Here is a 27,936-nt window from a genome sequence, read left to right on the forward strand (position 1 = left end):
TTGCTCCTATAATTGCTAGTAAATAAAATTTGCTAAAATGTGAAGATCAGCGTATACTCTCTCAGGTTCTGATATCTGAGGCGATGTGGAGCAATTTGGTACAGCATGCAGAAGTAGGTTGCTGAGCTGGATCTGAGGGTTCACAGACCGCCAAAGTTCGGGGTGTTTGATGAGTCAGGCACATCTCTTAGGACGACTGCAGGTGTTAGGGGTAAATCTGAACTCTTCAGGAACCTGTGTCTTTCATCAGGCTGTGAATTCTTTTAACATCCCCAAAGACCTGGCACTCACAATGATAAAAATTTTTGAATGAATATGTGAAAATATACGATTTCGGTGAAATAAAAAATAAAGGCAGATGTCCAAACGATTGAGATCTTACAACATCGGCCTGAAACATCTGGACCCTGGCGCCTCCCGTCAGGTACTTATTGACCCCTGGAAGAGTCCAGGAGAGGAAAGAGGGCCCCTCTGGGGAGCAGCAGGAGTAGTAGGCACTGAAGATACAGAATCCTCACCACAAATACTGAACAGAAGGACACTATCCTTCAGAGCCCCAGGCAGGTTCCCTGGAACACCCTTCTCCCACCCAGGACGCTCACATACTTGGTTCTTCGCTATGGGCCTGTCAGCCCCGCCGTCCTCAACAGCACCACCCTCCCCGCCTGACTTCGCAGCGCTGAAGCCCAAGTGTGCGTCAGTGAAGCGCTCAAACCACTCCTCGCCTGGATTCTGGGGGTTTCTCTGCACGCAACGACTTTAGGCAGCACAGGATTCTGCGTCTTCCTTCACGTCTCGCGTTCGGGAGCGATACCCCGAGCGCGCATGTGCTGGCCGACTTCGTGTGCTTGTCCCCTCCGGCGCTCCGTAGAGCTCCCTCGGCGAGCTCCACGTAGGCCGCGCAGGCGCTTTTGGCACATCGTTCACCTGCTGCCGTTGTCGTTGTCGCCGCCGCCGCTGCCGCCGGGGCTGGATGGGGGGCCGAGGCCAACCAGTGGCACCCAGAAGAAAGAGACGCGGCGGCGGCGACGCCGACACCCGCAGGACGAGTGTCCCGATCCTCCCGCGAGCCCAAGGAGGAGGAGGCGAGGCCTGGCCCCCGCGGTCCCTGGCGTAGAGAAGCCGCCGTCGCCTCCGTGGCGGGGTCTCCCTGGGCACTCGCCCCTCAGGTCTCATTCACACTCAGGACCCCGCGGTGCGCCATGTTCAAGAAACTGAAGCAGAAGATCAGCGAGGAGCAGCAGCAGTTCCAGCAGGCGCTGGCCTCCACTCAGGTACTATGGCCGCCGCTCTCCCCTAATTCCGGACACTCCTTGACGCCGGCTCGGGGGCGAAGAGCAGGGGAGGTTCTTCCGTGACCCTTGACCTCTAACATTGTAATTCGCCCAAACCCAGGACTGGGAATGAGCTCAGGGCAGCCTAGGTCCTCCGTGACTCCTGACTGGGGTCCCCCATCCCGAAACTCCGTTCGGGAGAGTGGGTGGGGGCGGCCGGATCCTTGGTAGCATCTGACCTCTGTTCGAGTTTTCCACTGATGCTCCACCCCGGCCTGAGAACCAGTGAGAGGGACTCCGATCTTGGCGTGATTTTTGACCCATATCAAAGGTTCCCCCGCCCATCCGAAACCCCAACTCAAGACTGAGTGTGGGATGGGAAAACCTGGGTCCCTTGTCATATCTGACCTCTTCACTGAAGTCCTCCCTCTCATCCCTGACCCGAAATTGAGTACGGAGGAGACAGGATCCCGCAGGACTCCTGTCCCGTGGCGAAAGTCTAAGTCCAAACCCTCGTCCAGGGGTGAGGGCCAGGGGTCGAGCCATTCCAGGCCAGGCTGCTTGCAGGAGCGTTGGAACCTGAAAGAGGCGACAGTGTGGCCGGCGTCCAGCGCCTGAGGCTGTCACGAGTTAGTCCCTTCGCATAACTTGGTTGATCTGGGCAGGCGGAGGGGCTGATACTCCGAGACCGGGCCCGGCTGCTGCCTGTCCACAGCCTGACTTCTGCTTCTTCAAGAGTCTTGTAACGTTTGTTTTTCACGAATAGAACTGCTTGAGGAAATGACAGTTTCCAGGAAAAAGGGAGCGTGTGAGTAGTGTTAATTTAAAGAAACAGTCTCCTAAGCGCCAATGAATGTGTGTTTTGGGTCTGGCAGCGCGTGGTCTCTTCAGCGAAGAGAATTTCTTCCCAGCCTTTCTGAGTCTCAACAGATTGAGCAAATCTCTTAACTTTAGAGTTTCTACAAGAAAGACTGAGTTTTAACTGGTTTGGAGGCATTTCTAAAACATTTTTTAACATAATATTTGTCTTATGCAACTTTTAAACAGCTGTTAACCAACTGATTAACAACTATTAAACAACTACTGCATTGAGTTTTTTCTGGAACTGTATATTGAAGTTCTGTTAAGCTCGTGTAGAGTAAAACAGTGCTTGAAATACATCAGAGCATTACGCTGAAGGCTTGTTCATTCTCCCATGTAAAATGTAAATAACGATGAAAATTTAAATAGTAAATATTTTATTTTTTGTACCATTTACTTCAGGCTTTTTAAACTTTACAAAATACGATTATTTAAGAAACATAGAAAAAGCTTAAAACTGAGGTACGGATGAGGCATGTGGGGAATGAGCATGTTAGTGAGTGTAAGGCTTGCTTACATTTGGGAATGTGTAAAATATCGTTGATCCAGGATTCCACCTCTAGAAATTTATTCTAGGAAAATTTAGGATGTATTAAAGATTTAGCCACATGGATTTTCATTTCAGTGTTGTTTTAATAGGTAAAAACTGGCTAAAAATGTTCAACAATAGAAAATTGATTAAATAAGTTACATCAAGTAGTCAGTTATTAGGCAGCCTTAAAAAATGCCAACACTTATTGGGTTTTTACTATGTGCCAGGCATTTTGCTTAATATTTTACATGGATTATTTTATTTAATTCGGACATAAACCCATGAGGTAGTTTCTCATTTATGGAGTGAAGCTCAAAGAAGTTGAGTGACTTGCCTAATGTCACACAGCTAGTGTTAGAGCCTACAGAAAAGTTTTATTAATACGCAAAGATATTTGTGTTAAAAGACAGATTGAAAAGCAGCATGTGAAGTGTGATCCCAGTTTTGTGGGAAAAAATACGTATGTAAGTATATATACAGACAGTGAAAATAGTTTAAGAAGGAGATGCTCTAAGGTACTGATGAGATCTTATGAGTATTCTTTTTCATATTTGTGATGTTTAAATTTTTCTTCATGAAAATGAATTTGTACGTTAGCAAAGAGAGATTGTTTTTAGAATAATAATAAAAAAGCTATAGTTACAAGCTAACATATGAGAGCTTTCAGTTTCTATAGGTTGATGCTTCTGGTCAGACAGTGCAACTGGGTCAAATAACTTTGTGTACAAAAGATTTAAAACAATCTTCTTTGATAATATTTATATTTATCCGGAATGCAAAAGTAAATTGTTAGTGATGAACTACTGATAGAAACTTGATTCTCTTGTGGTCTCAGATCCTCAGCTATTCAGAACCCTTCAGGATGAGTTCTGGATTATTGTTTTCAGAGTTAAGGATTTCTTTCAAACATGAATTAAAAAACAAAATAGAAAAACCTTTTTTTTTTTTTTTTGGTGAGGAAGATCGGCCCTCAGCTAATGTCTGCTACTCCTCCTCTTTTTGCCGAGGAAGACTGGCCCTGGGCTAACATCCATGTCCATCTTCCTCTACTTTATATGGGATGCGCCACAGCATGGCTTGCCAAGCAGTGCGTCGGTGCGCACCTGGGGTCCGAACCTGCGAACCCCGGCCTGCTGCAGCAGAGCCTGCGCATTTAACCACTTGCGCCACCAGGCCTGCCCCAGAAAAACCTTTTTTGATGACAATTCTTTTGCAACAGATTACACGTATCTTTGTTTTCTTAAGCAAAAGATCTTGAATTTGTATATTATCATTTCTTCATTTTTGTATAAATTGTCTCGAAGGCACCATGCCCTCAAGAATTTAATGGGGTGTAAAAGCCAGTTCCCTTTTACCCACTCAAGCGAATTTGTTTGTTTGTTTGTTCTTGGACTACTTATAATTATTTTTTTATTTTTATTTTTAATTTTTTTGCTGAGGAAGATTTGCCTTGAGCTAACATCTGTTGGCAGTCCTCTTTTTCGCTTGAGGGAGATTAGCCCTGGGTTAACATTGGTGCCAGTCTTCCTCTCCTTTATATGTGGGACACTGCCACAGCACAGCTGGTGAGTGGAGTAGGTCTGCGCCCAAGACCTGAACTTGCAAACCTAGACCGCCGGAGCGGAGTGTGTGCGGAACTTGAACCACTGGGCCATGGCGCCTTGCTCTACTTGTAATTATTTTGTAGCCTCCCTTGCTATCTGCTCTATGTCTTTGTTCTTCCTGCTTTTGAACTGCTATGGGCTTTGAATCAAGACACCTATACTTTTAAAATTTTGTGTAAAATAAGGGCAAGTTCCTGAGGGATTCTTTAGTGGATTTTGGTGTATTAACACAAATTTTGAGACATTAGTTTTGACTTTTTGGAGGCCTTTGTGTGCATACTTCCTGGTTCTTAGCTTGCTTTACGTAGGTGAGATTGCCTGATAGGTATGTTTCAAGTAGAGTGAGTTGTCAGGTGTAGATAACTCTGGGATAGATGAACTATTTGCATCACAATATTTGCAAAACAATAGTAATAGTGATATAGTATAGGATTCCTTAAGGTTTTGAAATTATTCAATAAAAGCAAGACAGCCTTCTAATAGTCCCCAGTCACTTCTGTTTTGTTGGTGCTAAGATTATGTGAACCTTTCCTTGGCAGATATTATTTTAAGTAATCATTTGTTCAACTCTGATGATGACTTTAAGCTTAATCACTAGTTAAAAATAAAGTTAAAAAAATTTCAAAGCAAGGTTCACTTAATGTTATTTCTTAACAACAAATATTTATTTTGGATTTTTAAGCTCTTTACAGAATGAATTCGATAAAAGAAACATTAAAAAGTAATATAAAATACCTTGTACTGTCTTGGGATTTATGTAGTACATGAATAAAAATATTTTCTAACATTTTCAGCCTTTTTCAAATATTACTAAAACTTAAAAATTATAAAAGTATAGACACAAATGGACAAATGTTGTATGATTCCACTTATATGAGATACCTAGATTAGTCACATTCATAGAGGCAAAAAATAGAATGGTGGTTGCCCTGGACTGGAGAGGGGGGGAATGGGAAATTATTGTTTTTCTGTGTTTTTTTTTTTTTTAGAAGATTTGTATTTTTTTTAAATGCTTCTTCTTCTTTTTCTTTTTTTTTAAGGAAGATTGGCCCTGAGCTAATATCTGTTGCCTATCTTCCTCTTTTTTTTTTTTTTTCCTCCCCAAAGCCCCAGGACATAGTTGTATATCCTAGTTGTAGGTCCTTCTAGTTCTTCTGTGTGGGACACTGCTGCAGCATGGCTTGATGAGCAGTGAGTACGTCCGTCCGCACCCAGGATCCAGACTGGCAAACCCTGAGCTGCTGAAGCGGAATGTGCAAACTTAACCACTACACCCCTGGGCTGGTCCTGGGAGTTATTGTTTAATGGGAATAGAGTTTCAGTTTGGAAAGATGAAAAAGTTCTAGAAGTGGATGATAGTGACGGTTGCACAACAATGTGAATATACTTAATGCCACTGAACTGTATACCTAAAAATGGTTAAAATGATAGTTTGTTATGTGTTTTACCACAATAAACAAATTAAGTTAAAAAAGGCAAAATGTGGGCCCCACCTCAAACCTGAAGAATCATAACTTTTTTAGAGTGGGATCCCAGAATGATAGTTTATGTGATAGAAATTGAAAAAAAAAAATTCCACAAATAGCAGGGAAAAAAGTCCCTTTCTGAAGGAACATAGCCTTATTGTAAATCCAAGTTTACCAAATAATTAGCCTCAGTCTGGAAACTGGGGAAAGCATAACTCCCAGAGAGAACTTTTAGATTAGAAGAATCAGAATATATCTCAAGTGTTTATAGTCTGTATTTTGGTCAGGGAGCATTTAGTGGCTATTGATAATGCTTTATATAGAATATGTATTAAGTTCTCGTGTTTTAAGTAATAAAACAATCCTTGTTTATGTGATTAAAACAAAAATCTGCCATGAAACTTGAATAGGGCAAGGGCTATACAAAGTTCTTTCATCTGCTTCTTAGTTTGATAGTAAGAGCTGGAGGAAAAAGTTCTAAGAGAAGCTTTGTCTTCCTAGCTTTTGGGATGAGTTAACCCAGTCTGTTAAATTGTGAGATTCAAAGATCCTGAGACATGGTTGCAAATTATACGTACCTCAGTTTTACATCCCACTGGAAGCTGTATGCACATTCAAAGCCCATCCTGCTTGACCCAGGTGAGAAAGCATGGCTGGAAACTTTGATGTAGAACTTCAGTTAATGTGTTAATGCAGGTCAGGGTTCTAAAAACATAGGATTTTAGCTAACAGTGGTTAGTTTCTTCACCTTCTAAATCACAAACTATTAGGAGGATGTCCTCGTTTACTTAAACATATATTTGGCTGGGTATAAAATTCTAGGTTGAAAATTTTCACTCAGATTGTTGAAAGTATTTCTCCCTTTTCTTCTAGCATCCTGTGTTGCAGATGAGAAGTCCAATTCCAGATCTTTTCTTTCTTTGTTGGTAGTTAACCTAATCTTTGAATCTTCTCTTTTCCCTTGATTTTAGAAAATTTCTAGTTTTCTTCTTTTATATCTTTGCTCTTTTATAGCCCCCCCCCCTTTTTGAAATCTTGTTAATTTTTCTGGGTAGATCCTTTGTGTATCCTAACTTTCTTTTTATATATTTCTTTTTTTCTGTTTATTCTATTGTTTTGAGAAATTTCTTTAAATTTTTATTTCACCTTCTTCTGTTGAATTTATTCTAGTTATATATTTAATTTCCACAAATAATAATAATATTAGTTAACATTTATTGGGTAATTATTTTTAGCCAGGTACTTTTTCAATGCATTGCATGTATTATCTAAATTAATATATGAAATAGTGTAACATATGGACTTGTATTATCCCCATTTTACAGATAAGAAATTGAGGCTGAGGGAAGTTAAGTAACTTGTCTGTGGTACACAGCTAATAAATGATAAAGCTGAGATATGAACCTAAGCAGTGTGGCTCTAAAGCCCATTCTCTTAACCACTGTGCTATGCTTGTTGCTTTGTTTTAGTTTTTAGTAGCAGCTTGTGGTTGTTTAATAGAAACTAGAGCTTCTCAAAATTCTGTATTATATATACATACATGTTTAAGTTATGTTCTTGATTTATCTGATTTTTATTAGTCACTTGTTATGCTTGTTATATTTATTCATATTGGTCATCTTATTTTGCTTTTTTTTTTTTTTTTTAAAGAAAAATGTCTTGTGATTTTTGGTTGTTCATTTATATTTATGAAGTCCTGGAGAGTGATTTATTTTGATAGCTGACATGGGTTTTCTCTGCTCTTACCTACTTCTCTCCTGAGTGGAGGGCTAGAATTTGTATGTGGGGAGTGGGTTGGGAAGGGAACAGTCAGACAAGAATTTCTCCTCTGCCAGCCAAAACGAAGAGTGTCCTACTTTGAAAGGTGACCATATAATTTATCATCCAAACATTCTTGAGAATGAAAGGTGATGCTACTAATAATTGTCTTAGAACATAAACTAGCATGAGCTGGGTGAGACTGGGATTGTCATGGGCAAACTGGAGTGCATTGTTACCCTGCTCCTTTGTGGCACCAGTCCACTATTGGAGCTCTAACACCTACAAGGCAGGTTGTTCATTATGTTTTGCAGTTACTTGTGTCTGGAGATGTGTTTGGGTTGGAGGAAGCTGACCCCAAGTACCTGTTTGTCGCACAAATCATTAATCCTTGAGAGCAATAATGAGAACAATAGTCTCCCATTCTAGTACTCCAGACCTGTGATTTTTTTTTTCCTCCCTGTTGGAAAAAGTTGTTGCCACCTGTCCTGCAGCCTTCTTCTGTGCATGTTTGTAGTTATAGCTAACTTTGCCCTGACTTCTCCACCAGTTTGATTTCTGTTGCCTCTGATTCTTCAGAAGTTTGCCTCTGATTCTTCAGAAGTTTGTCATTATCTTTTTACTATTGATGTTCTCTCTCTTGTTCTAGAGTTTTAATTAATCTATATATTTTTCTAATTTTTTTTTTTACCTAGATTTAATGATTTTTTTGGGGAGGGAGAGGAAGTAAATGATAGTGTTCAGTCTGCATTCTTGTACTGGAAACCTAATCACTATTCTGTACTTAAACATAAATTCATCTTCTGAAATATTTGACTTTTAAATTATGAATTCTCAACAAATGCATATTCCTTACATTAGTAAAGATATTATCTGCTTTTTCTATCTTATTTACTTTGTGAAATCATTTGGTTAAGTTAGCGTGTACCATGTGACTGGTCTTGAAATATTCTATTAACAGTAGCTAGTGTGTGAAGTGTTGAGAATATCAATCCACTTATTCATTATTAACTATTTTTTTTTGTATAATTTTATTTATTTATTTTTTTCCCCCAAAGCCCCAGTAGATAGTTGTATGCCATAGCTGCACATCCTTCTAGTTGCTGTATGTGGGACGCGGCCTGGGCATGGCGGGAGAAGCGGTGCGTCGGTGCGTGCCCCCCGGGCCGCCAGCAGCGGAGCGAGCGCACTTAACTGCTAAGCCGTGGGGCCGGCCCCATTATCAACTATTGGATAAGATTTAAGATGAAAAATAGATCGTCTTTTATTTTTATTTTTTTTAAAATTTTTTTATTTTTATTTTTATTTACTTTTTTCCCCCAAAGCCCCAGTAGATAGCTGCATGTCATAGATGCACATCCTTCCAGCCGCTGTACGTGGGCCGCGGCCTCAGCATGGCCGGAGAAGCGGTGCGCCTGTGTGCCGGGGATCCGAACTCGGGCCGCCAGCATTGGAGCGCGCGCACTTAACCGCTAAGCCATGGGGCCGGCCCTAGATCGTCTTTTAATCTGTATATCATGCTTGGAAATGTTATTGGATACCTTGTACTGAACATATTAAATACTCATGATTTTTAATTAAAATTTTAAAATAAAATTTTGCTTTTATTTTATTTTTATCAAATAAAATATCAAATGAGATATTACATAGTTTAAAAGGTCAAGTACTACTAAAAGGCTGTTATGCAAAAAACCATTTTCTGCTCCAATCCTCCAGTCCTCTTGTCCTATTCTCAACATTTCTGTTTCCCCAGATATTTAACTTCATATTTCTAAATAATAAGCTTTTGTTGCTTTGCTATTTGTTGATTTGTACATTTTAAACAGTATCTATTGATTTCCTGCCAAGGTAGATGATTTTTAAAGCATTGCTTCTTTGTTTTCCATTTGCAGTATTGCTATTGAGAAGTCCGTTGTCATTCTGCTTCTTTTTTTCTTTCTGGAGGCTTTAGGATCTTTCCTTTATATCTTGTAGTTGAAATTTCTTGGTAAATATGCTTTTGTATAGATTTCTTTATGCATTCTGCTGGACACTGAGTGGGCACTTTAAGTATGGTGACTCCTGTGTTTAAATTCTTGGAAACTTTTAGGTATTATTTCTTTGATAATTCTCTCACCTTTATTTTTTATCTTCTCTCCTGGAACTCCAGTTAGTTAGCTTTTGTGCGTTGAGGATAGATTCTCTTATTTTTTATTAATATTATTTTGCCCTTTATGTTCTATTTTTATTTTTTTCTTCTACATTTGAGAGATTTCTTCAGTTTACCTAACTCTTCAATTTAATTTTTAATTTTGGCTATCTTATTTTTAAATTTCCAAGGGCTAGTTCTTATTGTCTTTTGCTTTTTATAGCATTGTTCTTGTTATACAGATATATCTTTTATCTTTCTGAGAATAATGGGGATTTTTATTCTTTTGTTTTGAAGTTTTCTTTTATTCTTTATTGTTTTTATATTTTCTAGGTTTTTTTTTTTTTCTTTTGCTTGTTTTTGGCGCACTCTTTTACATTGGAAACTTTCTTTAACTACTGAGTACTCTGGGCTATCTAGTTATATTTAAGGGTAAAGCACTAAAAGTCTCATGCTATTTGGAAGTAGCATGTGACAGCTCACTGCTGGTTGATAGGCTGTAAATTGGCTTTATTATTGGGGGAAAGACCTACGTGGTGACCAGAGGTCTTTTTTTTTTTTTTTTTTTTTTGTGAGGAGATCAGCCCTGAGCTAACATCCGCCAATCCTCCTCTTTTTTTTGCTGAGGAAGACGGCCCTGGGCTAACATCGGCGCCCATCTTCCTCCACTTTATATGGGACGCCGCCACAGCATGGCTTACCAAGCAGTGCGCCGGGCCAGCGAACCCCGGGCCGCCGCAGCGGAGCGCGCGCACTTAACCGCTTGCGCCACCGGGCCGGCCCCTGGTCAGAGGTCTTTTTAAAGAGGTCATTTGATTTCTCCAGAGAAGCATTCTGTGTTTTGGGGAAGAGGTGAGAGGTTATTAGCCAAGCTGCCAATTTTCTGGAAGTAGGGCTGAAGAAGTGGGCTTAGGGTTCCACTATTCACTGTACAGAGTATCACTTAATCCCTCTAAGGTTAGTAACACATTTTGAGCTTCACTCCTATTTTACTCTGCTTGGTTTCGCCCATTTTGGAGCCTCACTGGCTGTAGAAAATAAATTTCTGGTTCTTCAGAGACTAAGTAATGTAGGACAGAGGACCTGGGGATCTTTCAGCCAATCTTCCTAATTCTGGTCCTACCTCTTCACTTCTGCACATTACATTTTGCTTTAAGTCCTAAGTCTTTTTGTTTTTTTAATTTTTAATATTTATTTATTTATTTTTTGAGGAAGCTTGGCCTTACACTAACATCTGTTGCCAATCATCTTTTTTTTTTCTTTTTTCTCCCCAAAGCCCCAGTGCATAGTTGTGTATCATAGTTGTAGAGCTGTAGCTCTTCTATGTGGGGTGCCGCCTCAGCATGGCTTGATGAGCGGTGAGTAGCTCTGTGTCCAGGATCTGAACTAGGGAACCCTGGGCCATGGAAGCGGAACACATGAACTTAATTGCTATGCCACCAGCCATGCCCCCTAAGTCCTAAGTCTTTTCAGGGTTCTGGGGATGAAAATAGGCTTGTTTCACATCGATGTTCCCGTCTGTAGGTCTTTGGGATTGTAGTGTTCTCAACTGCTACCTCCTTTACTGTTCTTTCATTCACATCCAATCTTCTGAAAATTGGTTGAAATTCCTTAACTCTTACCAAGGGAGAGATAATAGGAGCATGTAGTCCATCTGCCATGTTTAACTGGAAATTTCCTTAAATTATTTTTGTATGAGTAAATTTCATTGTATTAAAGGGCTGTTTTTTGTGCGGGGCCAGCCTGGTGGTGTAGCGGTTCAGTTTGCACGTTCCTCTTTGGTGGCCCGAGGTTTGCTGGTTCAGATGCTGGGCGTGGACTTACCACTCATCAAGCCATGCTGAGGCGGTGTCCCACATAGAAGAACTAGAAGGACCTTGGATATTCAACTGTGTACTAGGGCTTTGGGGAGAAAAAAAAAAAAGAAAAGAAAAAGAGGAAGATTGGCAACAGGTGTTAGCTCAGGGCCAATCTTCCTCAAAAAAAAAAAAAAGCCCCAAAAAACCAAAACAACGCTGTTTTTGAGAGGTAAGCATTTATAACATGAGAGCAGTGTTTCGTTTCTGGCATTATTTTAGATGGCAGGATGTAGAAGGTACTTTATTAAGGACATGATAAAAAGCTCTAATAATTTTGGTAACTGGAATATAAAGGTCTGTGTGAAGACTTAACTCCAAGTTTCTTTGGCTGTTCCTTTAGGGCTGGAATGTCAAATAGATTTGGCAGAGACGTTCAGCAAGGCTGTGATGAGAAGGATTCTATGGCTATGTCCTTGCCATGATTGATTATCCATGGGTGTGGGAGGGAGGAATGAAGCCCAGATGTTTGTTATGCTTGTGTAAGAGTAACATCTCATCTGTTTGGGGCATAACTTAAGAACAGGGAAATAAGTCAAAAGGCCTCTGAGCAGTCAAAATTTTAATGTCACCAACTTCACATTCCATAGCTAATGTAAGTTATTCATAAGAAAACTTTAAAATCCCTCATTTAGAGCGTCCTCATGCTTATCTACAATTACAATAAATGTAGTTATCTAGTTTCTAAACTAGTAGCAGGCTAAAATGAGTAGAGAAGACTTAGTACAAGTAGCCTATTGACAAGAGTGACAACTGACCTAGAGAATGTTAAATTATGTTCAGTTTACTTTTATCTTTGAAAACTAGAATTTGTTAATTGATTTTAGAAAGTTGTAGATTCAAAATAGTTAAACCTCACTGGTATCTCCAGATCCCTTCAGGTGTCAATGAATTTTAACCATTTTGATTCTATAACCTTAGATAGATATGTATATCTATCTAAATCTTTCTAACAGTTCAGCTATCTTGAATAATCTTTTCTATGAAAACTCCCAGATAATAGAGCCTCTAATGGAATAAACTTTGGTTAACATAGTTCTGACTTTCATATGGAACTTCCCAGTAATATGAATATCCAAAATTTGTGTGTTTTGTTATCTTTAGATTGTGTTGTTCAACCTAGGATTTATGCTTTTTAATTCCTATTTTTCAGTATAAATAAAATATATTAGGGGCTGGCCTGGTGCTGTAGTGGGGTTTGGCACGCTCTGCTTTGGCGGCCTGGGTTCAGATCCCAGGCACGGACCTACATTTCTCGTCAAGCCATGCTGTGGAGGCGTCCCACATACAAAACTGAGGAAGATGGGCACAGATATTAGCTCAGGGCCACTCCTCCTCAAGCAAAAAGAGGAAGATTGGCAACAGGTGTTAGCTCAGGGCCAGTCTTCCTCACTAAATGTATTAGATATATTTGGTGTACTCTAGGTTTAAGAGTTAGTGGCCATGTTTATCACCACTGTTCTTACAAAGACAACATGGTATGGTAAAAGCAGTTCAAGTGGGTTGTGGAATCAATGGGTTGGGATCAGTTTTTTTTTTAAATGAAAGAATAAGATCAGAAAATATGCATCTTATGTCAAAGATTAAAGTTCTTTGAAACTTTTGTTTTAGAACTCTCTGTGAGAAATGCATGTTTTTGGGGTTTTTTTCTGACTGTGGGTCTGAGTGAAAAAATATCTGAGAAACATTGATCTAAAGAATACTGAGGAAATGGATGAGGGAATCAGAAGACCTGTGAGCTAATCCAGTTCTTGCCATATGCAACCTGGGCAAGCCACATAAACATTCTAAGCTTCTTCTTTTCCCATCAGGAAATTGGAGATGATAATATCCATTTCTGCTTACCTTTCATATTGGGTTGCGAGGCTCAAAAGAGGTGAAGTGTTTGAAAGCATTTTTAATTATAGAGCACTTATTTATTTGAGTGTCTGCTAATGCGTTATGGTGGGTGTTACATTTGTCTTGAAGGGCGGATGTAGTCTCTGTACCATGGGGTTGAGACACAAATACTCCTGGTATGGTGGTAATGTGCCCAGGGTGCTGTGGTTATAGGAAGGCATTTCTGGAGAGGATCAGGGTGACATCTGAACAGAGTCTTGATAGATGATGAAAAGTCATGGATGGTATAGGTACAAGACATTCAAGGCTTGTTATTCCTAAAAGTGATTGTATTAGTTTTCTAATGTTGCCTAAAAATTACCACAACTTTAGTGCCTAGTAACCCAGTTGTTATTTCATGGTCTGTAGGTCAGAAGTCTGGCATGGTGTGACTGGGTTCTCTGTTCAGGGTCTCACAAGGCTGAGATCAAGATGTCCTCCAGACTGTGTTCTCATCTGGAGCTTAGAGTCCTCTTCCGTGCACCTGTGGTTGTGGTAGAATTTAGTCTTTTGTGGTTGTAGGACTGAGGTCCTTATTTCTTGCTGGCTGTTGAAGGGGACTACTTTCAGCTCCTAGAGGCTACCCGCAGTTCCTTGCCACTGGCCCCCATAGGCATTTTGCTTTCTTTAAGGACAGCAGGAGTGCATCTCTCTACCTTTTGCCTCTGCACTCTAGACTCATATTTGAAGGGCTCATGTGATAACGTTGGACCCATCCAGATAATCTTTTGATTAACTCAAAGTCAACTTATTAGTGGCCTTAAATATACCTGCAAAATCCCTTTTGCTATGTAATGTAAGATAATGTAAAGATGATAATGTAAGAGGGAAGTGATCTCACCATATTCACAGGGTGAGGGTCATTTGGGGTCATCTTAGAATTCTGCCTACCACAGTGACTAAAATGGTTTTTCTTATACTGAAATTGAGGCCTATGGTCAGTTAGTAATCCATCAGTGGGCAATAAAAATGTTAATTGTGGGCCTGGGTATAGCCATCACGTTTCTTGACAAATAGCTTAGAAATCTGTCTTCAGATTTCTCATAGCTATGAGAGTTAATTAGACCAAGTTTAGTTTGAAGGAATCCAAATCCCTTTATACTTTGAAGTGAAGATAACTCATTAAAGATCCAGGACCTTTGGATAAACAGTTAATTTTTTATGCATGTTTTATGTTGTGTAGTCATATCCATTCCCTCGTGTGATGCTTACTCTTGCAGCTCCAGGGGAAAAATTACAAGCTGTCAGGCCAAGCCTTGCCAGGTGGTACTACTTTTCTGAGGACAGTGTATTTTAGGACCTATTCTTCGACTTTGTAAACCCCAATATTTGATTTTGCCAGTTTATCCAGAGCTGGTGAGCCACCCTGTTACTTATTAGGCTCACATGAGGCCAAGGAATAAAGACATAGTGACAATTGTTAAAATTCGCAGTAGGGGTATACTTTTCAAGTGATTGGATGGCCTTTGTCTAGGGTAGCCCTTTCTTGGCATCTGGGCATTTGGAAAGCTGAATTAATAATCGAGATATTTCTTGGAGATGATAGAATCACAGCAGAGAGGGTTGGTCAGGAGCTATTTTCTCTAGTCTAGTAGTACTTTTCTAATTACTTTCCTAGCTTTTTGCTGTTTCAATGGCCCTTTTATTAAAAGAGATCTGGCATAACCATTTAAAGGTAGATAGAAATGGAGCTCCTCCTCCTCATAGTGGCAACCTTTGAAGCATCTACAGCCTTTGAAGCTGGCATGGTTTGAAAATTATGGCTCTGGGTGTGGGAAGGGTTTTTTGAATTTCCCTCAACTTCAGTGAAAACTTTTTCTGAAGTGCTCTGAGCATTTGTAATTTAGTCTCAGTCCCGGATAAACAATGTCCAGTGACTATGCTTTCCTTTCCCATTTTCTAAGTGCAATGTTGACTGCTAGTCATACATTTTCTAGACATTGAAAACGTTGATAAGGCCTCAGCTTTATTTCACATTCAACCATTTTCCTATTTAAATTTTTAAGTCCTTAACTGTTCCTATTTATCTTTTTATTTTATTTTATTTTTCGTGAGGAAGATCAGTTCTTAGCTAACATCCATGTGAGTCCTCCTCTTTTTGCTGAGGAAGACTGGCCCTGGGCTAACATCTGTGCCCATCTTGCTCCACTTTATATGGGATGCTGCCACAGTAGGGCCTGACAAGTGATGCATCAGTGCGCGCCCGGGATCCAAACCCGTGCCGCCAGCAGCGGAGCACGCACTTAACCACTATGCCACAGGGCCGGCCCCAAGTTCCTGTTTATCTTGAATGAGAAAGGATATCTTATCCCTTAAGGTAACTTCTGCACATAGCTAATTTAATCTATCACATGTTGATTTTCTGGTTCATCTTTTAGACGGTATGGTATGTGTGTGTTGGAGTTCTTACTTGTAAGCAACAGAAGTCAGTGTAGGTAGTTAAGCAGAAAAAGAATTTATTAAAGAAATATTTGGTAGCTTACAGAATTTCCAGGCAGACCTGAAAGTCTGGGCAGATTGCTATGCCCAGCCACACTGGGAGACTGCACTAATGAAAACGTTGCCGCTGCCTCAGCTTAGCACCAGCCTTGCATCTTCCACTGCACAGCTCATGTGCACAACTGCATGAAGCTCTGTCTCCATGCTCGCCAGATGATCAACTTTAATTTTGCATGTCTGTTTTCTCAGATAACTCACTTATGAGACTCTGAGTGGGTATGTTCACTGATGGAGCTCAGGTCACCTGCCCTATTTGAAAAGAAGACTGGGTTAGTGACTTTTCTGAGTTCTAACTTATAAAAGCTGTTTAGGAAAAAAAAAAGTTATTAAACTTTCATCATTTTTTTTGATGTTATTTCCCCCTCATCCCAATTAAACTTTTCCTTTTGATTTTGTTTTTGACAAAAAAATCTCTTTCCCATTCAGAGATTATGGAAATAGACTTATATTTTCTTTTATATTTCAATTTTTTAAAAATTTTTATTTATTTATTTTTTTCCCCCAAAGCCCCAGTAGATAGTTGTATGTCATAGTTGCACAGCCTTCTAGTTGCTGTATGTGGGACGCGGCCTCAGCGTGGCCGGAGAAGCGGTGCATCGGTGCGTGCCCAGGATCCGAACCGGGGCTGCTAGCAGCGGAGCGCGTGCACTTAAGCACTAAGCCACGGGGCTGGCCCTATATTTCAATTTTTAAAAATTATTTAAATCTTTAATATAGCTTAAGTATGAAGGAAGGATCTGATTGGTGTCTTTCCCCACATATGGATGACCATTTGTCCCAACACCATTTACTGAACGTCTGTCTTGATTTGAAGTGTTACACTTATTGTAAACTAAATATGTATATGTGTGTATGTATGTATATATATATGTGTATAGATTGTGTGTATGTGTGTACACTGTTTCTCATCATCTCTCTGTTCCAACCTAGCCACAGCAGTATGTGCCACCTTGACAGATCAGAGTTCCATTTGTTCATTCATTCAATCATTTATTTAACAAATATTTATCAATTGCCTTTTATTTATGTAGGGTTGTACAGACTACAAAAGGGTAAGACATCAAAACTTACTTCTATCAGTGGATGAGTTTTGTTATGGGTGGGGGAGGGTCTTGACGTTTTGGCTTTATACTTTTAGGACTGTTTTTAGTTCACCTTAGTGTAGACCTCAGGCTCCTAGTTTAAATTTTGGGTCCTTTCTACTGAGGTTTTTTTTTTTCCCTGAAGATTATAGGAGTCAGGCTGTCCTTTACAGAACTAAATGTACTGGCATCTCAGTATCTAGCTGTGGTGTGCAAGGTAGGCTTAAAGCAAGGCCTTTGACTAGAGAGATGTTTACCTGTGCATTTCATAGTATTGAATGTTAGAGCTGGAAGGCACTTTAAAGATTGAGTTGACAACCTTATTTTTTTTAAATCAACTTTTTATTTTGGAATAATTTTGATTTACAGGAAAATTAGCAAGATAGTACAGAGGGTTTTCATATACTCCTCACCTGGTTTCAGTTTCCCCTAATATTGTGATCTTATGTTACCATCACAAGCTAAAATATGAGGACACATAGCTCTCAAAAAGTTGTTAGCTAAGATCATAGTTTTAGTTGGTGGCAGAGTCAGACCGAGGACCCAGTAGGTAGCCTGGGTCTTCTAGATGATTATATTTTAGTTATCTTTTTCTGTTTTTCATGTGTTTGCTCTTTTCCTTTCTTTCACTGGGTTATTTGGGCGTGGACTGAGAGAAGGACTACCTGTACATAGTGCACTAGTCGATGTAGTCTTCTAATTTGTGCAATAATTTTTTAATCTAGGCTTCCTCCAATTCTTCAACACCCGTAAGAACCAGGAGCAGGACATCTTCATTTACAGAGCAACCTGATGAAGGTACTCCCAATAGAGAGGTAAGTTTGGCATTTCTTCTTTAATAAACCTCTCACAAGAAGCTTGTTGATCTAAAATGTAGTGCTACTACTGATAACAAAATGGGAAAGTAATTTGTCAGGTCAATTATTTAATTCCTAGATATTATTTTTATTAGTAACATAATTATTCTTTTTTTGCAAATAGTAGTTATGCTTTTTTAAAGTGTGTTTTCTTTGAGAATCTTAATTTGACAGGATAATATACTTGGCCTTTAATATTTGAAGTTTTCAGAATAATTTGATAACAGTTCGTTCAGTATAGCATCATATGGGGAAAAGTCCTGTATTTTCAAGCTGGTGATTGGCAACTGTGAAGTAACACAGTTGATTCCATGTGACTTGCAGCTGGCGCCATAGCTCAGATGAGATTTTTTTCAACTTTTTCTTTCTTTGTGTGAAGTATGACACAGATATAGAAAAGAGGGTAAGACATAAGTCTACAAATCAGTGAATTATTAGGAAGTGAATCCCCGTGTAACCACCATCCAGGTCAAGAAAAGGAACACTGCCAGTACTATAGTGCTACCTCTGCCTGCCCACGCCCACAAAAGATTACTGTCATCCTGACTTTTTGTTATTTGCTTCTTTCCTTTTCTTTACATAGTACCACTGAATTATGCTTCCTATGGTAAACATTATAGTTTAACATTTGGGTTGTCTCCAGTTTTTGGCTATTGTAAATTATGCTGTGAACATTATTGTACATTTCTTTTGGTACACATATACCTGCATTTCTTTTGCTCTGTACTTAGGAGTAGAATCACTGGGTCAAAGGATATACATAGTTTTAACACTTTAGAAGATAATTCCCATTGTTTTTCAGAGTAGTTGGAGAACTTTACCTTCCTGCCAGGAGTTTATGAAAGTTGCTGTTGCTCTGCATCCTTGCTAGTCTTTCTAATTTCAGCCATTCTGGTGGGTGTGTAGTGTTCTCTTATTGTTATTTTAATTTACATTCTCTGATGACTAATAAGATTGAGCATTTTTCATCTGTGTATTGGCCATTTCATATTTTGTGAAGTGCTTGTTTTTAAGTATTTTGCTCATTTTTCTATTGGTTTGTCCTTTTCTTATTGATTTGTAGTTCTTTTTTATATAGTGTGGATAGGAGTTTTTTACTAGATATATGCCTTGCAGATATTTTCTTCCACTCTGTGGCTTGCCTTTTATTCTCTTAATGGTGTCCTTTGATGAACAGAAGTTCTTAGTTTTTTTGTACTCCAGTTTATCAATATTTTCTTTTATGGCTAGTGTTTTTTGTTTCTTACTAAAAAATTCTTTTCTGGGGCCAGCCCCGTGGCTTAGCGGTTAAGTGCGTACACTCCGCTACTGGCAGCCCAGGTTCGGATCCCAGGCGTGCACCGAGGCACTGCTTGTCTGGCCATGCTGAGGTGGCGTCCCACATACAGCAACTAGAAGGATGTGCAGCTATGACATACAACTATCTACTGGGGCTTTGGGGAGAAAAAGGGAAAAAATGGAGGAGGATTGGCAATAGATGGTAGCTCAGGGCTGATCTTCCTCACAAAACAAACAAAAACTAAAGAATTCTTTTCTTATCCTGAGAGTATTTTCCTGTTTTGCTTTTCACATTTGGATCTACACTTCATTTGGAAATGATATTTTTCAGTACGGTGTGAGGTAGAGATCAAGTTTTTCCCCTCCCCATCGTGGCTATCCAGTAGTCCCATTCTTTTCATACTGCTTTACTCTGCTACCTTTTTTTCAGAAATTAATTGTTTGCATTTGAGTAGATTTGTTTCTGGGCTCTCTATTGTTTCTTTGCTTTGTTTGTCTTTAATCCAATACCACAGTGTCTTAATAACTGTAGTTCTGTATTAAATCTTGCCCTTAGTAGAGCAGGTCTTCCCTGTCTTAGTCAGTTTAGGCTGCTATAACAAAGTGTAAAGCCAGTCTGTAAACAGAGTGGCTTAAACAACAGAAATTTATTTCCTACAGTTTTGGAGCAGTCCAAGATCAAGGTGCCAGCAGATTCGATGTCTGGTGAGGGCCTACTTCCTGGTTTGCATTCAGCTATCTTCTTGTGTCCTAGCATGACCTTTCCTTGATGCATGTAACCAGAAAGAGAAGGAGGGGTGAGAGGAGTTGGGGAGCAGCTCTCATGTCTCTTTCTCTTTTTATAAGGTCATTAATCCCATCAAGAGGACCACACCCTCAGGACCTCATTGAACTCTAATTACCTCCGAAAGGCTCCACCTCCAAGTAACATCACATTGAGGGTTGGGGCTTCAACATATGAATCTTGGGGGACACAAACATTCAGTCCATAGCACTCCTACCTTGTAGAAGTAGTTTTACATCTTCCTTTAGTCTGGCTGCCTTTTATTACATTTTCTTGCCTATTGTCTTGGCTAGAACCTCTAGTACAATGATGAACAGGAGTGGTGAGAGCAGACATACTTGTCTCATTCCTGATCTTAGGGGGAAAGCATTCAGTCCTTTTGTCATTAAGTATGTTAGCTGTGAGTGTTTGGTAGATCTCCTTTATCATGTTGAGAAAGTTCCCTTTCCTTCCTAGTTTGTTTGTTTGGGTTTTTTTTTTGGTGAGGAGATCAGCCCTGTGCTAACATCTGCCAATCCTCCTCTTTATTTGCTGAAGAAGACTGGCCCTGGGCTAACATCCGTGCCCATCTTCCTCTACTTTATATGGGATGCCGCTACAGCATGGCTTGCCAAGCAGTGCATCAGTGCACTCTGGGATCCGAACCGGCGAACCCCAGGCCGGCCGCTGCAGTGGAGTGTGAGCGCTTAACTGCTTGCGCCACCAGGCTGGCCCCTCCTTCCTAGTTTGTTGAGTGTTGAATTTTGTTGAATGCTTTCTTTGCATCTGTTGAGATGGACATGTGGTTTTGTCCTTTATTCTCTTGATATGGTGTATTATATAAATTGGTTTGTGGATGTTAAACCCACTTTGCATGTCTGGGATAAATTGTGTTTGTTCATGGTGTATAGTCTTGTATTACCGGCTTTGATTTGCTAGTATTTTGTTGAGGGTTTTTGTGTGTATATTCATAAGAGATGTTGGTCTGCAGTTTTCTTTTTTTGTGATGTCTGATTTTGGTGTCAGGATAATATTGGCCTCATAAAATGAGTTACGAAATGTTCCTTCTTATGTTTTTTGGGAAGAGTTTGTGAAGATTAATATTAATTCTTTAAATGTTTGGTATAATTTATCAGTGAAGCCATCTGATCCTGGGCTTTTCTTTGTGGGAGATACACTGATTACTAACTCAATCTCTGTACTTTTTTATAGCTCTATTGAGATTTTCTGTTTCTTCCTGAGTCAGTTTTGGTAATTTGCATCTTTCTAGGAATATGTCTATGTCATCCAAGTTATTCAATTTATTGGCGTACAGTTGTTCATAGTATTGCCTTATAATCATTTTTATTTCAGTAAATGCAGTAGTAATTTCCCACCTTTCATTTCTGATCTTAGTAATATGAGTTTTCTTTTTATTTTTTTCTCTGTAGTCAAACTAAAGATTTGTTGATCTTTTTGAAGAAGCAACTTTTGGTTCCACTTTCTTGTTGAGTGTGCTGAACATCCTCAGAATTGGAGTTGCAAGCTGATCTTTGATGGCTTATTTTTCTTAAGTCTTAGGTCCCCTGGGACTTAGCAAAAATTCCTTGAATCTGTATTGCTATTTTCCTGGTTTCCTGGCCTGATATCCTTTTGTTCCCATCTTTATATACCCTTGGTCTTTTTCAGTGGTGATTAAGGCTAGGCAAGTTTGGACACCTTGTCCTTTTTTTTTTTTTTTTTTTTTGATGAGGAAGATTAGCCCTGAGCTAGCATCTGTTGCCTATCCTCCTCTTTTTGCTGAGGAAGATTGGCCCTGGGCTAACATCCATGCCCATCTTCCTCTACTTCATATGTGGGATGCCTGCCACAGCATGGCTTGATAAACGGTGTGTAGGTTCGTGCCCAGGATCCGAACCTGCAAACCCCAGGCCGCCAAAGTGGAGTGCACGAGCTTAACCACTACACCACTAGGCTGGCCCCCACCTTGTCCTTTATTGCTGTCTTTTTTGTTTAAAGACTTAATGTGTAGTGGAAATATCCATATAGACAAAATAAGGCCTTAAGTCATGATCTTGAATTTGTTCAAAATGATTTACCCGCAGTCTGTACTGCATATTTCCTCACCTGCTGCTGCTGTAGACAATTTTATTCTTGTATGTCCTGCAGAGTATATTATCACAAGTACTTCGTAAGGTATACATTGTTGCAAATAAGAATAGAATGAATTTAACTGACCCAAAATGGTAAGTGTTGCCACTGACAGTTGTGTATAACAGTGTCTGGGAAGATAGAAACAGGACTTCCCCTATTCAAGGCAGAGAGACTTACACACTTGCTATGGTACTAATCTTTTTGGGATCTCTCCCTTAATAGGAGATACATTGATTCATAGGAGACACATTAATTCATTACGTATAGCAGATACTAACAGATGCCTTAGGGCAGGCATTAGGACTTAATTTTCTCTTTGAACTCTGGTTGAGAAGTACTGGTAGGGTTCTGTGCTGCCAGAATTAGATTTAGTGCTTTGAGCCAGGGGCTAAAGTGGGGCTCCCAGCACTGATGAAAGAAGGTTGAAAAAAGCTTTTGCTAACTGCTGCCTAGATCTCTCTGTGGCCCATTATGAGAAGCTGCTGTCCCTAGGGAGGCCTCATGACCGAGAACTGAGCCAAACCTCACATTGGCTTGTATTGCCATAGGACGGGAAACCCAAACCGAGGCTCAGGGAATCAGATTGACTACCTAAGGAGGGATGAACACAGAAGAAAGGATAAAGATAATACCTTCCTCAAAATGAGCCTGTAAATGAAAATTCTAAAATGAATGCTAAGAAGACAGCCAATTTAAACAGGAATTGGGGTATAAATTTACTCCAGATGAAATTAAAATAATAGAGCAATCTGGGAAAGACTTTAAAACAACTCTCTTCAGTAAGATAAATGAAGTGATAATTTCCTTAAAAAGAACAGAAAATTGTGGGGAGAAAACAGGCCAAAACAAAGCTAGATTAGGTAGATATGAAAAAGAACCAATTGGAAATCCTAGAAATGAGAAAAAAATTGATATAAAAATGTAAATCAGAATAAAACTCAGACTGGTCCAAGTTTAAGGGAAAAGTAGAGAATTCAAAAAGAATACTGAGTAATCCCACCAAAAACACAGAGAGATAGAGATTAAGGAAAAAAATATGTATGAGAGTGAGACATGAAGAATAGATTGAAAGCTTTCAACACACATCTGATAGGAGTTGCAGGTAGTCTTCCTGAATGTTCAGACACATAAAACTTCAATCATTGTTAATTTGACTGATGGCTTCAATGAGGGACCACACAGAAGGGGTGAATTAAATTCTTAGCAGACTTGGATTAGAATTTGAACAGTTTGAAAAGAGACTGAGTTGAGATAGACTTTTATTGAGAATATTTGGAAACTGATTCTTGTGAGACTTTCACAAGCATAAGAAGCAAATGACAAGGACAACAGTGGGGAGAAAGGCTCCTTAGGCTTTGAGGTAGCTGTCAGTGGCAACTAATTTTGATATACTTTGCTTCTACTTGGGTTCAGGGCTGGCATATAAATTGTTGTTTGTTAGCATCTTCTTTTGAAATGTTTGGTCAATGTGTTTTTCTATACTGGGTATCAGCTTTTGTGTTTTTCTCTTAAAATTTCAAATATACTATTAACTGTGAAATTTTAAATTATTTCCTTGTGTGGGCAAGAGTGACTTCATTTCAAAAATTAACTTTGGAAGCCTAAGAAGAGTGAATTTGTATAGCCTTTAACTTAAAATAACATCCATTCGAAGGATGACCTTTCTGAGTTCCTGGAAGAGTAAGATTTTCAGCAAGAGTAGAAACTTTGGATAGGATGATTCCCTAGAGCCAAACAGGCATTTGGTCTATTTTAGTACACTACTAATACTAAATTTTAAAATTTAGTATGAAGTCAATTCTTGAATCCTACCCAAGGAGTACCAGTTGTTAACATAACAGAAAGACTTTAAAAAATGTGTCCTAGCTATAGGATGGATGGTCTCTAATGTAGGGGCAGGTGAAGAGTTAGTGAAGGCTCTAGTTAGTATCCATAACTCTACAGTAGTAAGATGAAAAGTGTAAGTTCTTAAGCTTTTGCAGACATTTATTTTCTGATATAAGTTCTTTATTAATATATAATATAATAACGTACATTAACTGCTAAGTTAATCCTTCAAAAGTTTCATTTTTTACAGTTTTTATTTTGAAATAATCGTAGATTCTCAGGATTTAGAAAAATTTTTTTTAGGGAGGCCCCATGTACCCTTTACCCAGTTTACCAAAGGTAACATCGTGTATAACTATAGTACACTATCAAAATAAGGAAATTGACATTGGTAAACTCTGTGATGTCAGCAGAGCTTGTTCAGATTTCACCAGTTTTACATGCACTTATCCTGTGTGTGTGTGTGTGTGTGTGTGTGTGTGTGTGTGTAGTTCTGTGCAGTTTTATCACATCTGTGTATTTGTGTGACCACCATAAACAAGTTCATTTTAATTATAATTTCTTATACATCTAATTCATGATTGTTAGTATTTTGATATATAGTGTACAGTTTCTGAAAGAAAACTGAGGCACAAAAGAGAATATATATCAAAAGAACTAGTATAATAGAAGTTATCCTTAAAACTTATAAATTTCAGTTTCAAAAGTTTCTTCTGTATGTACTGGAGAAAACTATTTTTGTATATCGTACAAATAAATGATTAAAGTATTATGTGTTTTATCCTCCCCATAAATTTCCGTGCTATCTTTTTGAATGTATAAAAATGAATGGCTCAAAATTTATGTTACAGAAGGGCTTTGTGTTCTTTACTACGTATTGGTCTTATTGGTATAACCTCTTATTCCGAATTGCCAGATATGCTGTGTGCTGTGGTGCCTGTTGCATATATCATTTGTATGCCATAAGCAAGTTGTTTATAAAGTTGGGCTTTGAAATCCTAAACAGCTCAACTCACCTCCATTTCCTGATCTTTCCCAGCAACTTATTATTTCTATGGGTGGAGTGATGGTGGCAGTGGTGGTGGTGGCAGTGGTGGTGCAAGGCTGTTATAGTGTTGTGCATGCTGTATGGTGAGAACACTTTGCAACATGCCCTTATGATTTGTTTTTCATCATTTGTTTTATTTTTATACCTCTGCTTATTATACTGAATGAGACAGCTACTAGCCGGGATGATAGCAGAGCCTGCTTTTCTCTCTGAGTATACTATCTTTGCTTTGGATTCCTCCAAACAGCCTAAAACACAGACAGACAGTGTGGTGAGTCCTTCCACCGCTTTCTGCATTCCCTTTGTAGGGAAGCAAAGTAATTTGGTAATTCTAGAAGCAAATCTCATGTTGCTTGTCACTTACATCTTCAGTGCCCTGTTGCTAACCCTGCTCTAAAAAAATCAGAGAGTAAATTGCTGAATTCTGATGGCTGGTGTGTTTTGTGGTAGATTTTTAACAGCAACAAATAACACTGTTTTCATTAATGTAATGAAGACTACCTTCACTTGGTCTAAATGCTTAAGTTTTCTCCCTAGGGAATGTTTGCTCATTAACTGAAAAAGGTATGCATTGCTAGAAATGTCTGTTCTAGTATTGGTAGGAAGACAGTATTTTGAGATATGACTCACATTTTTAGGAAAAAAATGCATCGTATGTAAATCTATAATTACCATTTAGTAGGTTGGTAGATTCTACTGTGACAAATAATTGCTTCTTATTTTGTGAGAGTACCAGTTTTCTGTGTATTAAACATCTGAAAGGAAATAATCAACTCATTATTTTTCAACTGACTGAATTCATACAGTTTTGAATCTTGTATATAATTTCACTTTGGGAAAGGGGACTTTTTTCCTAAAGTATCTAAGTTCTTAATTTAGCAAATTAAAACTTAGAGATGTTTGATTGCCCAGTAAGGATAGCTTTTGGTGTTAGGTTGGACACTGACTGAACTAGGATTGAGGTTTTTTTAAACAATGAGAATTGGTTTAACTTATTAAGTAGCTGGTGATGAAATTAGAACGTTTCTGTACTTAATCCATGCAGCCAGTAAAGACTTGGTCTGCATAGGGCCAGTAGAAATCCTAAATTACCTTCTAAACTTGGTTTTAGAAAAGAAAGCAGCTCAGAGTTCTAATGATGCCTCAGCTTGGATCTCAGGGAAAGTGATCTCTCCTTGGTTCTGGCCATAAATAACACCTCACTATTTTCAAAACTGGTTTGAGAGGGAGACAGGAGTCCCAGTTAGAGACAACTTACCAACTTACTTTAAAAACATAAAATGGTATTGCTTTTACACTTCATGTAGTAGTAATAGCGACTTAAAGAAAAGAAGAGCTTCTCCTAGACCCACTTCCATAAGTACATAAAAGTAATTTATATTGAGTACCTATCCTGTTGTGAAAAATGCTAATAATTTAAAAATGGAGGCTAAAATTCTTCATTAATATGTTTAAGTTTTGTTCTGATAAAAACTTATTTCTCCCACGTAGCAAAGGGAAACGTAGCATAACCTATAGTAGAAGAAAAATTTAGTGAGGGTCTAATTCATTACATTATGGATTCACCAGCTGCTGACTTTTCCTTAATTCAGTTTTTTGAAAAATGCGTCTCTTTAACTCAGATTCTGAAAGTTGCTATGTCCTTCGTGCTCAGCAGTCAATAAATAGTTGTTGAAAGATTGAGCAAAACATAATTGAAGACAAATCTGGCAGGGAACCTGTGTGTGATTTTAAATGAAATGCACTTTAGAAAAGTTTTCCTGTTATCTAAGAATTGTCTCCAGGAGAAGGTATTGGTGACTGTTGAGTATTGACGTGTGTTGAGCTAATTCTTTAGGCTTCTCTCAGGGAGAAGGCCTTCAGAAGTCTTCTTACGCTGAAGGAAGTAACTGCGTAAGGATTTAACAAGCATTTGCTGAGCCTCTACTACCAGTCAGGCAAAATGTTAGGTCCTGGGGACCAAGATGAAAATGCAGGGTTCCTGCCCTCCAAGAGTTTATAGTTTAGTATGGGGACAAAGATGTCAACAAACACAATACAAAGGAATTAAGGCTTCACAGAAGAAAATACAGGCATAGGGAATGTGTTAGCCCTTCAGGCAAGTCATATGAAGCTTCACAAGAGAAGGGGCATTTGAAAGTTGAAAGATGAACAAGAATTTGCTGGGCAGAAATGAAGAAGGTGTTACAGGTAGTGATAAAATCTCTAATTTTGCTTCTAGAGATTCCTAATTTAAATTTACAGGGTAATGTAGGCCAATAATTTCCTTAACTGTCCTGAATTTATTTAGATATATAGTATAACACATAAATTGAAATATATATGCAGGGAGGGAAAGTTTTCAAATATTATGCTGTTTGTTTGATAGAGTGATATTTCAAACAATTGTAGAATAGCTTTTTTGTATGGACCACAATAATGTGTGAAATAATTTACTTAAAATAATATGGACTCTCTTGCCACTCTTCTTTCTAACCTAAATATTTTATGAACCCCTTTCATTTCCTTTCTTCATAATTTAACTGTTTATTCCTTGTCACTGTATTGACTGGCTGAGAGACTTGTTGATCTCTATAAAGTATGTTTTTTATTTTATAGTTTGTAGTGTAGTATATTTTTAGGGCTGAAAAGCATTAATTATAATGCCACATAAATATATGCCATGTCTGCAACTTCTAATTCTTTGAAATCCCAGAGAACAGGAAGATAAAAGTTAATTCCTATGTTCCCCCAACCTTTCTCCTCTATGTAACCTTAAGGAAATGTCTTGGACTGATAAAATTTGATTACTCTTTTTTTTGTGTGTGTGAGGAAGATCAGCCCTGAGCTAACATCCGTGCCCATCTTCCTCCACTTTATATGGGACGCCGCCACAGCATGGCCTGGCAAGCGTTGTGTTGGTGCGCACCCGGGATCCGAACTCGGGCTGCCAGCAGCAGAGCGCGTGCACTTAACCACTACGCCATCAGGCTGGCCCCTGATTACTTTTTTATATTAGAAGGAGAAGGTATTTAAATTTTTGTTAGAGAAAAATTCGAACATATTACGAAAGTGGAAATAGTAATAGTGGTATAAGAATTCTCCCCCCTCCC

General features: G+C 38.9%; 1 protein-coding gene across 4 annotated transcripts in view; it reads left to right on the forward strand.

The window, feature by feature from the left end:
* Positions 1-1,185: 1,185 nt before the first annotated feature.
* GOLGA4 (golgin A4) overlaps positions 1,186-27,936 on the forward strand; it is a 116,986-nt gene continuing 90,235 nt past the window's right edge. For all 4 annotated transcript variants that reach the window (XM_058554982.1, XM_058554991.1, XM_058555004.1 and 1 more), the window contains exons 1-2: positions 1,186-1,274; positions 17,664-17,753. In XM_058554982.1, coding sequence (XP_058410965.1) covers positions 1,203-1,274; positions 17,664-17,753 — 162 coding nt within the window. In that variant the 5' untranslated portion in view covers positions 1,186-1,202. The remainder of the gene's footprint in view (positions 1,275-17,663; positions 17,754-27,936) is intronic.

The sequence above is a fragment of the Diceros bicornis genome, chromosome 2 (assembly GCF_020826845.1).
Source record: "Diceros bicornis minor isolate mBicDic1 chromosome 2, mDicBic1.mat.cur, whole genome shotgun sequence".
NCBI classification, from domain to species: Eukaryota; Metazoa; Chordata; class Mammalia; order Perissodactyla; family Rhinocerotidae; genus Diceros; species Diceros bicornis.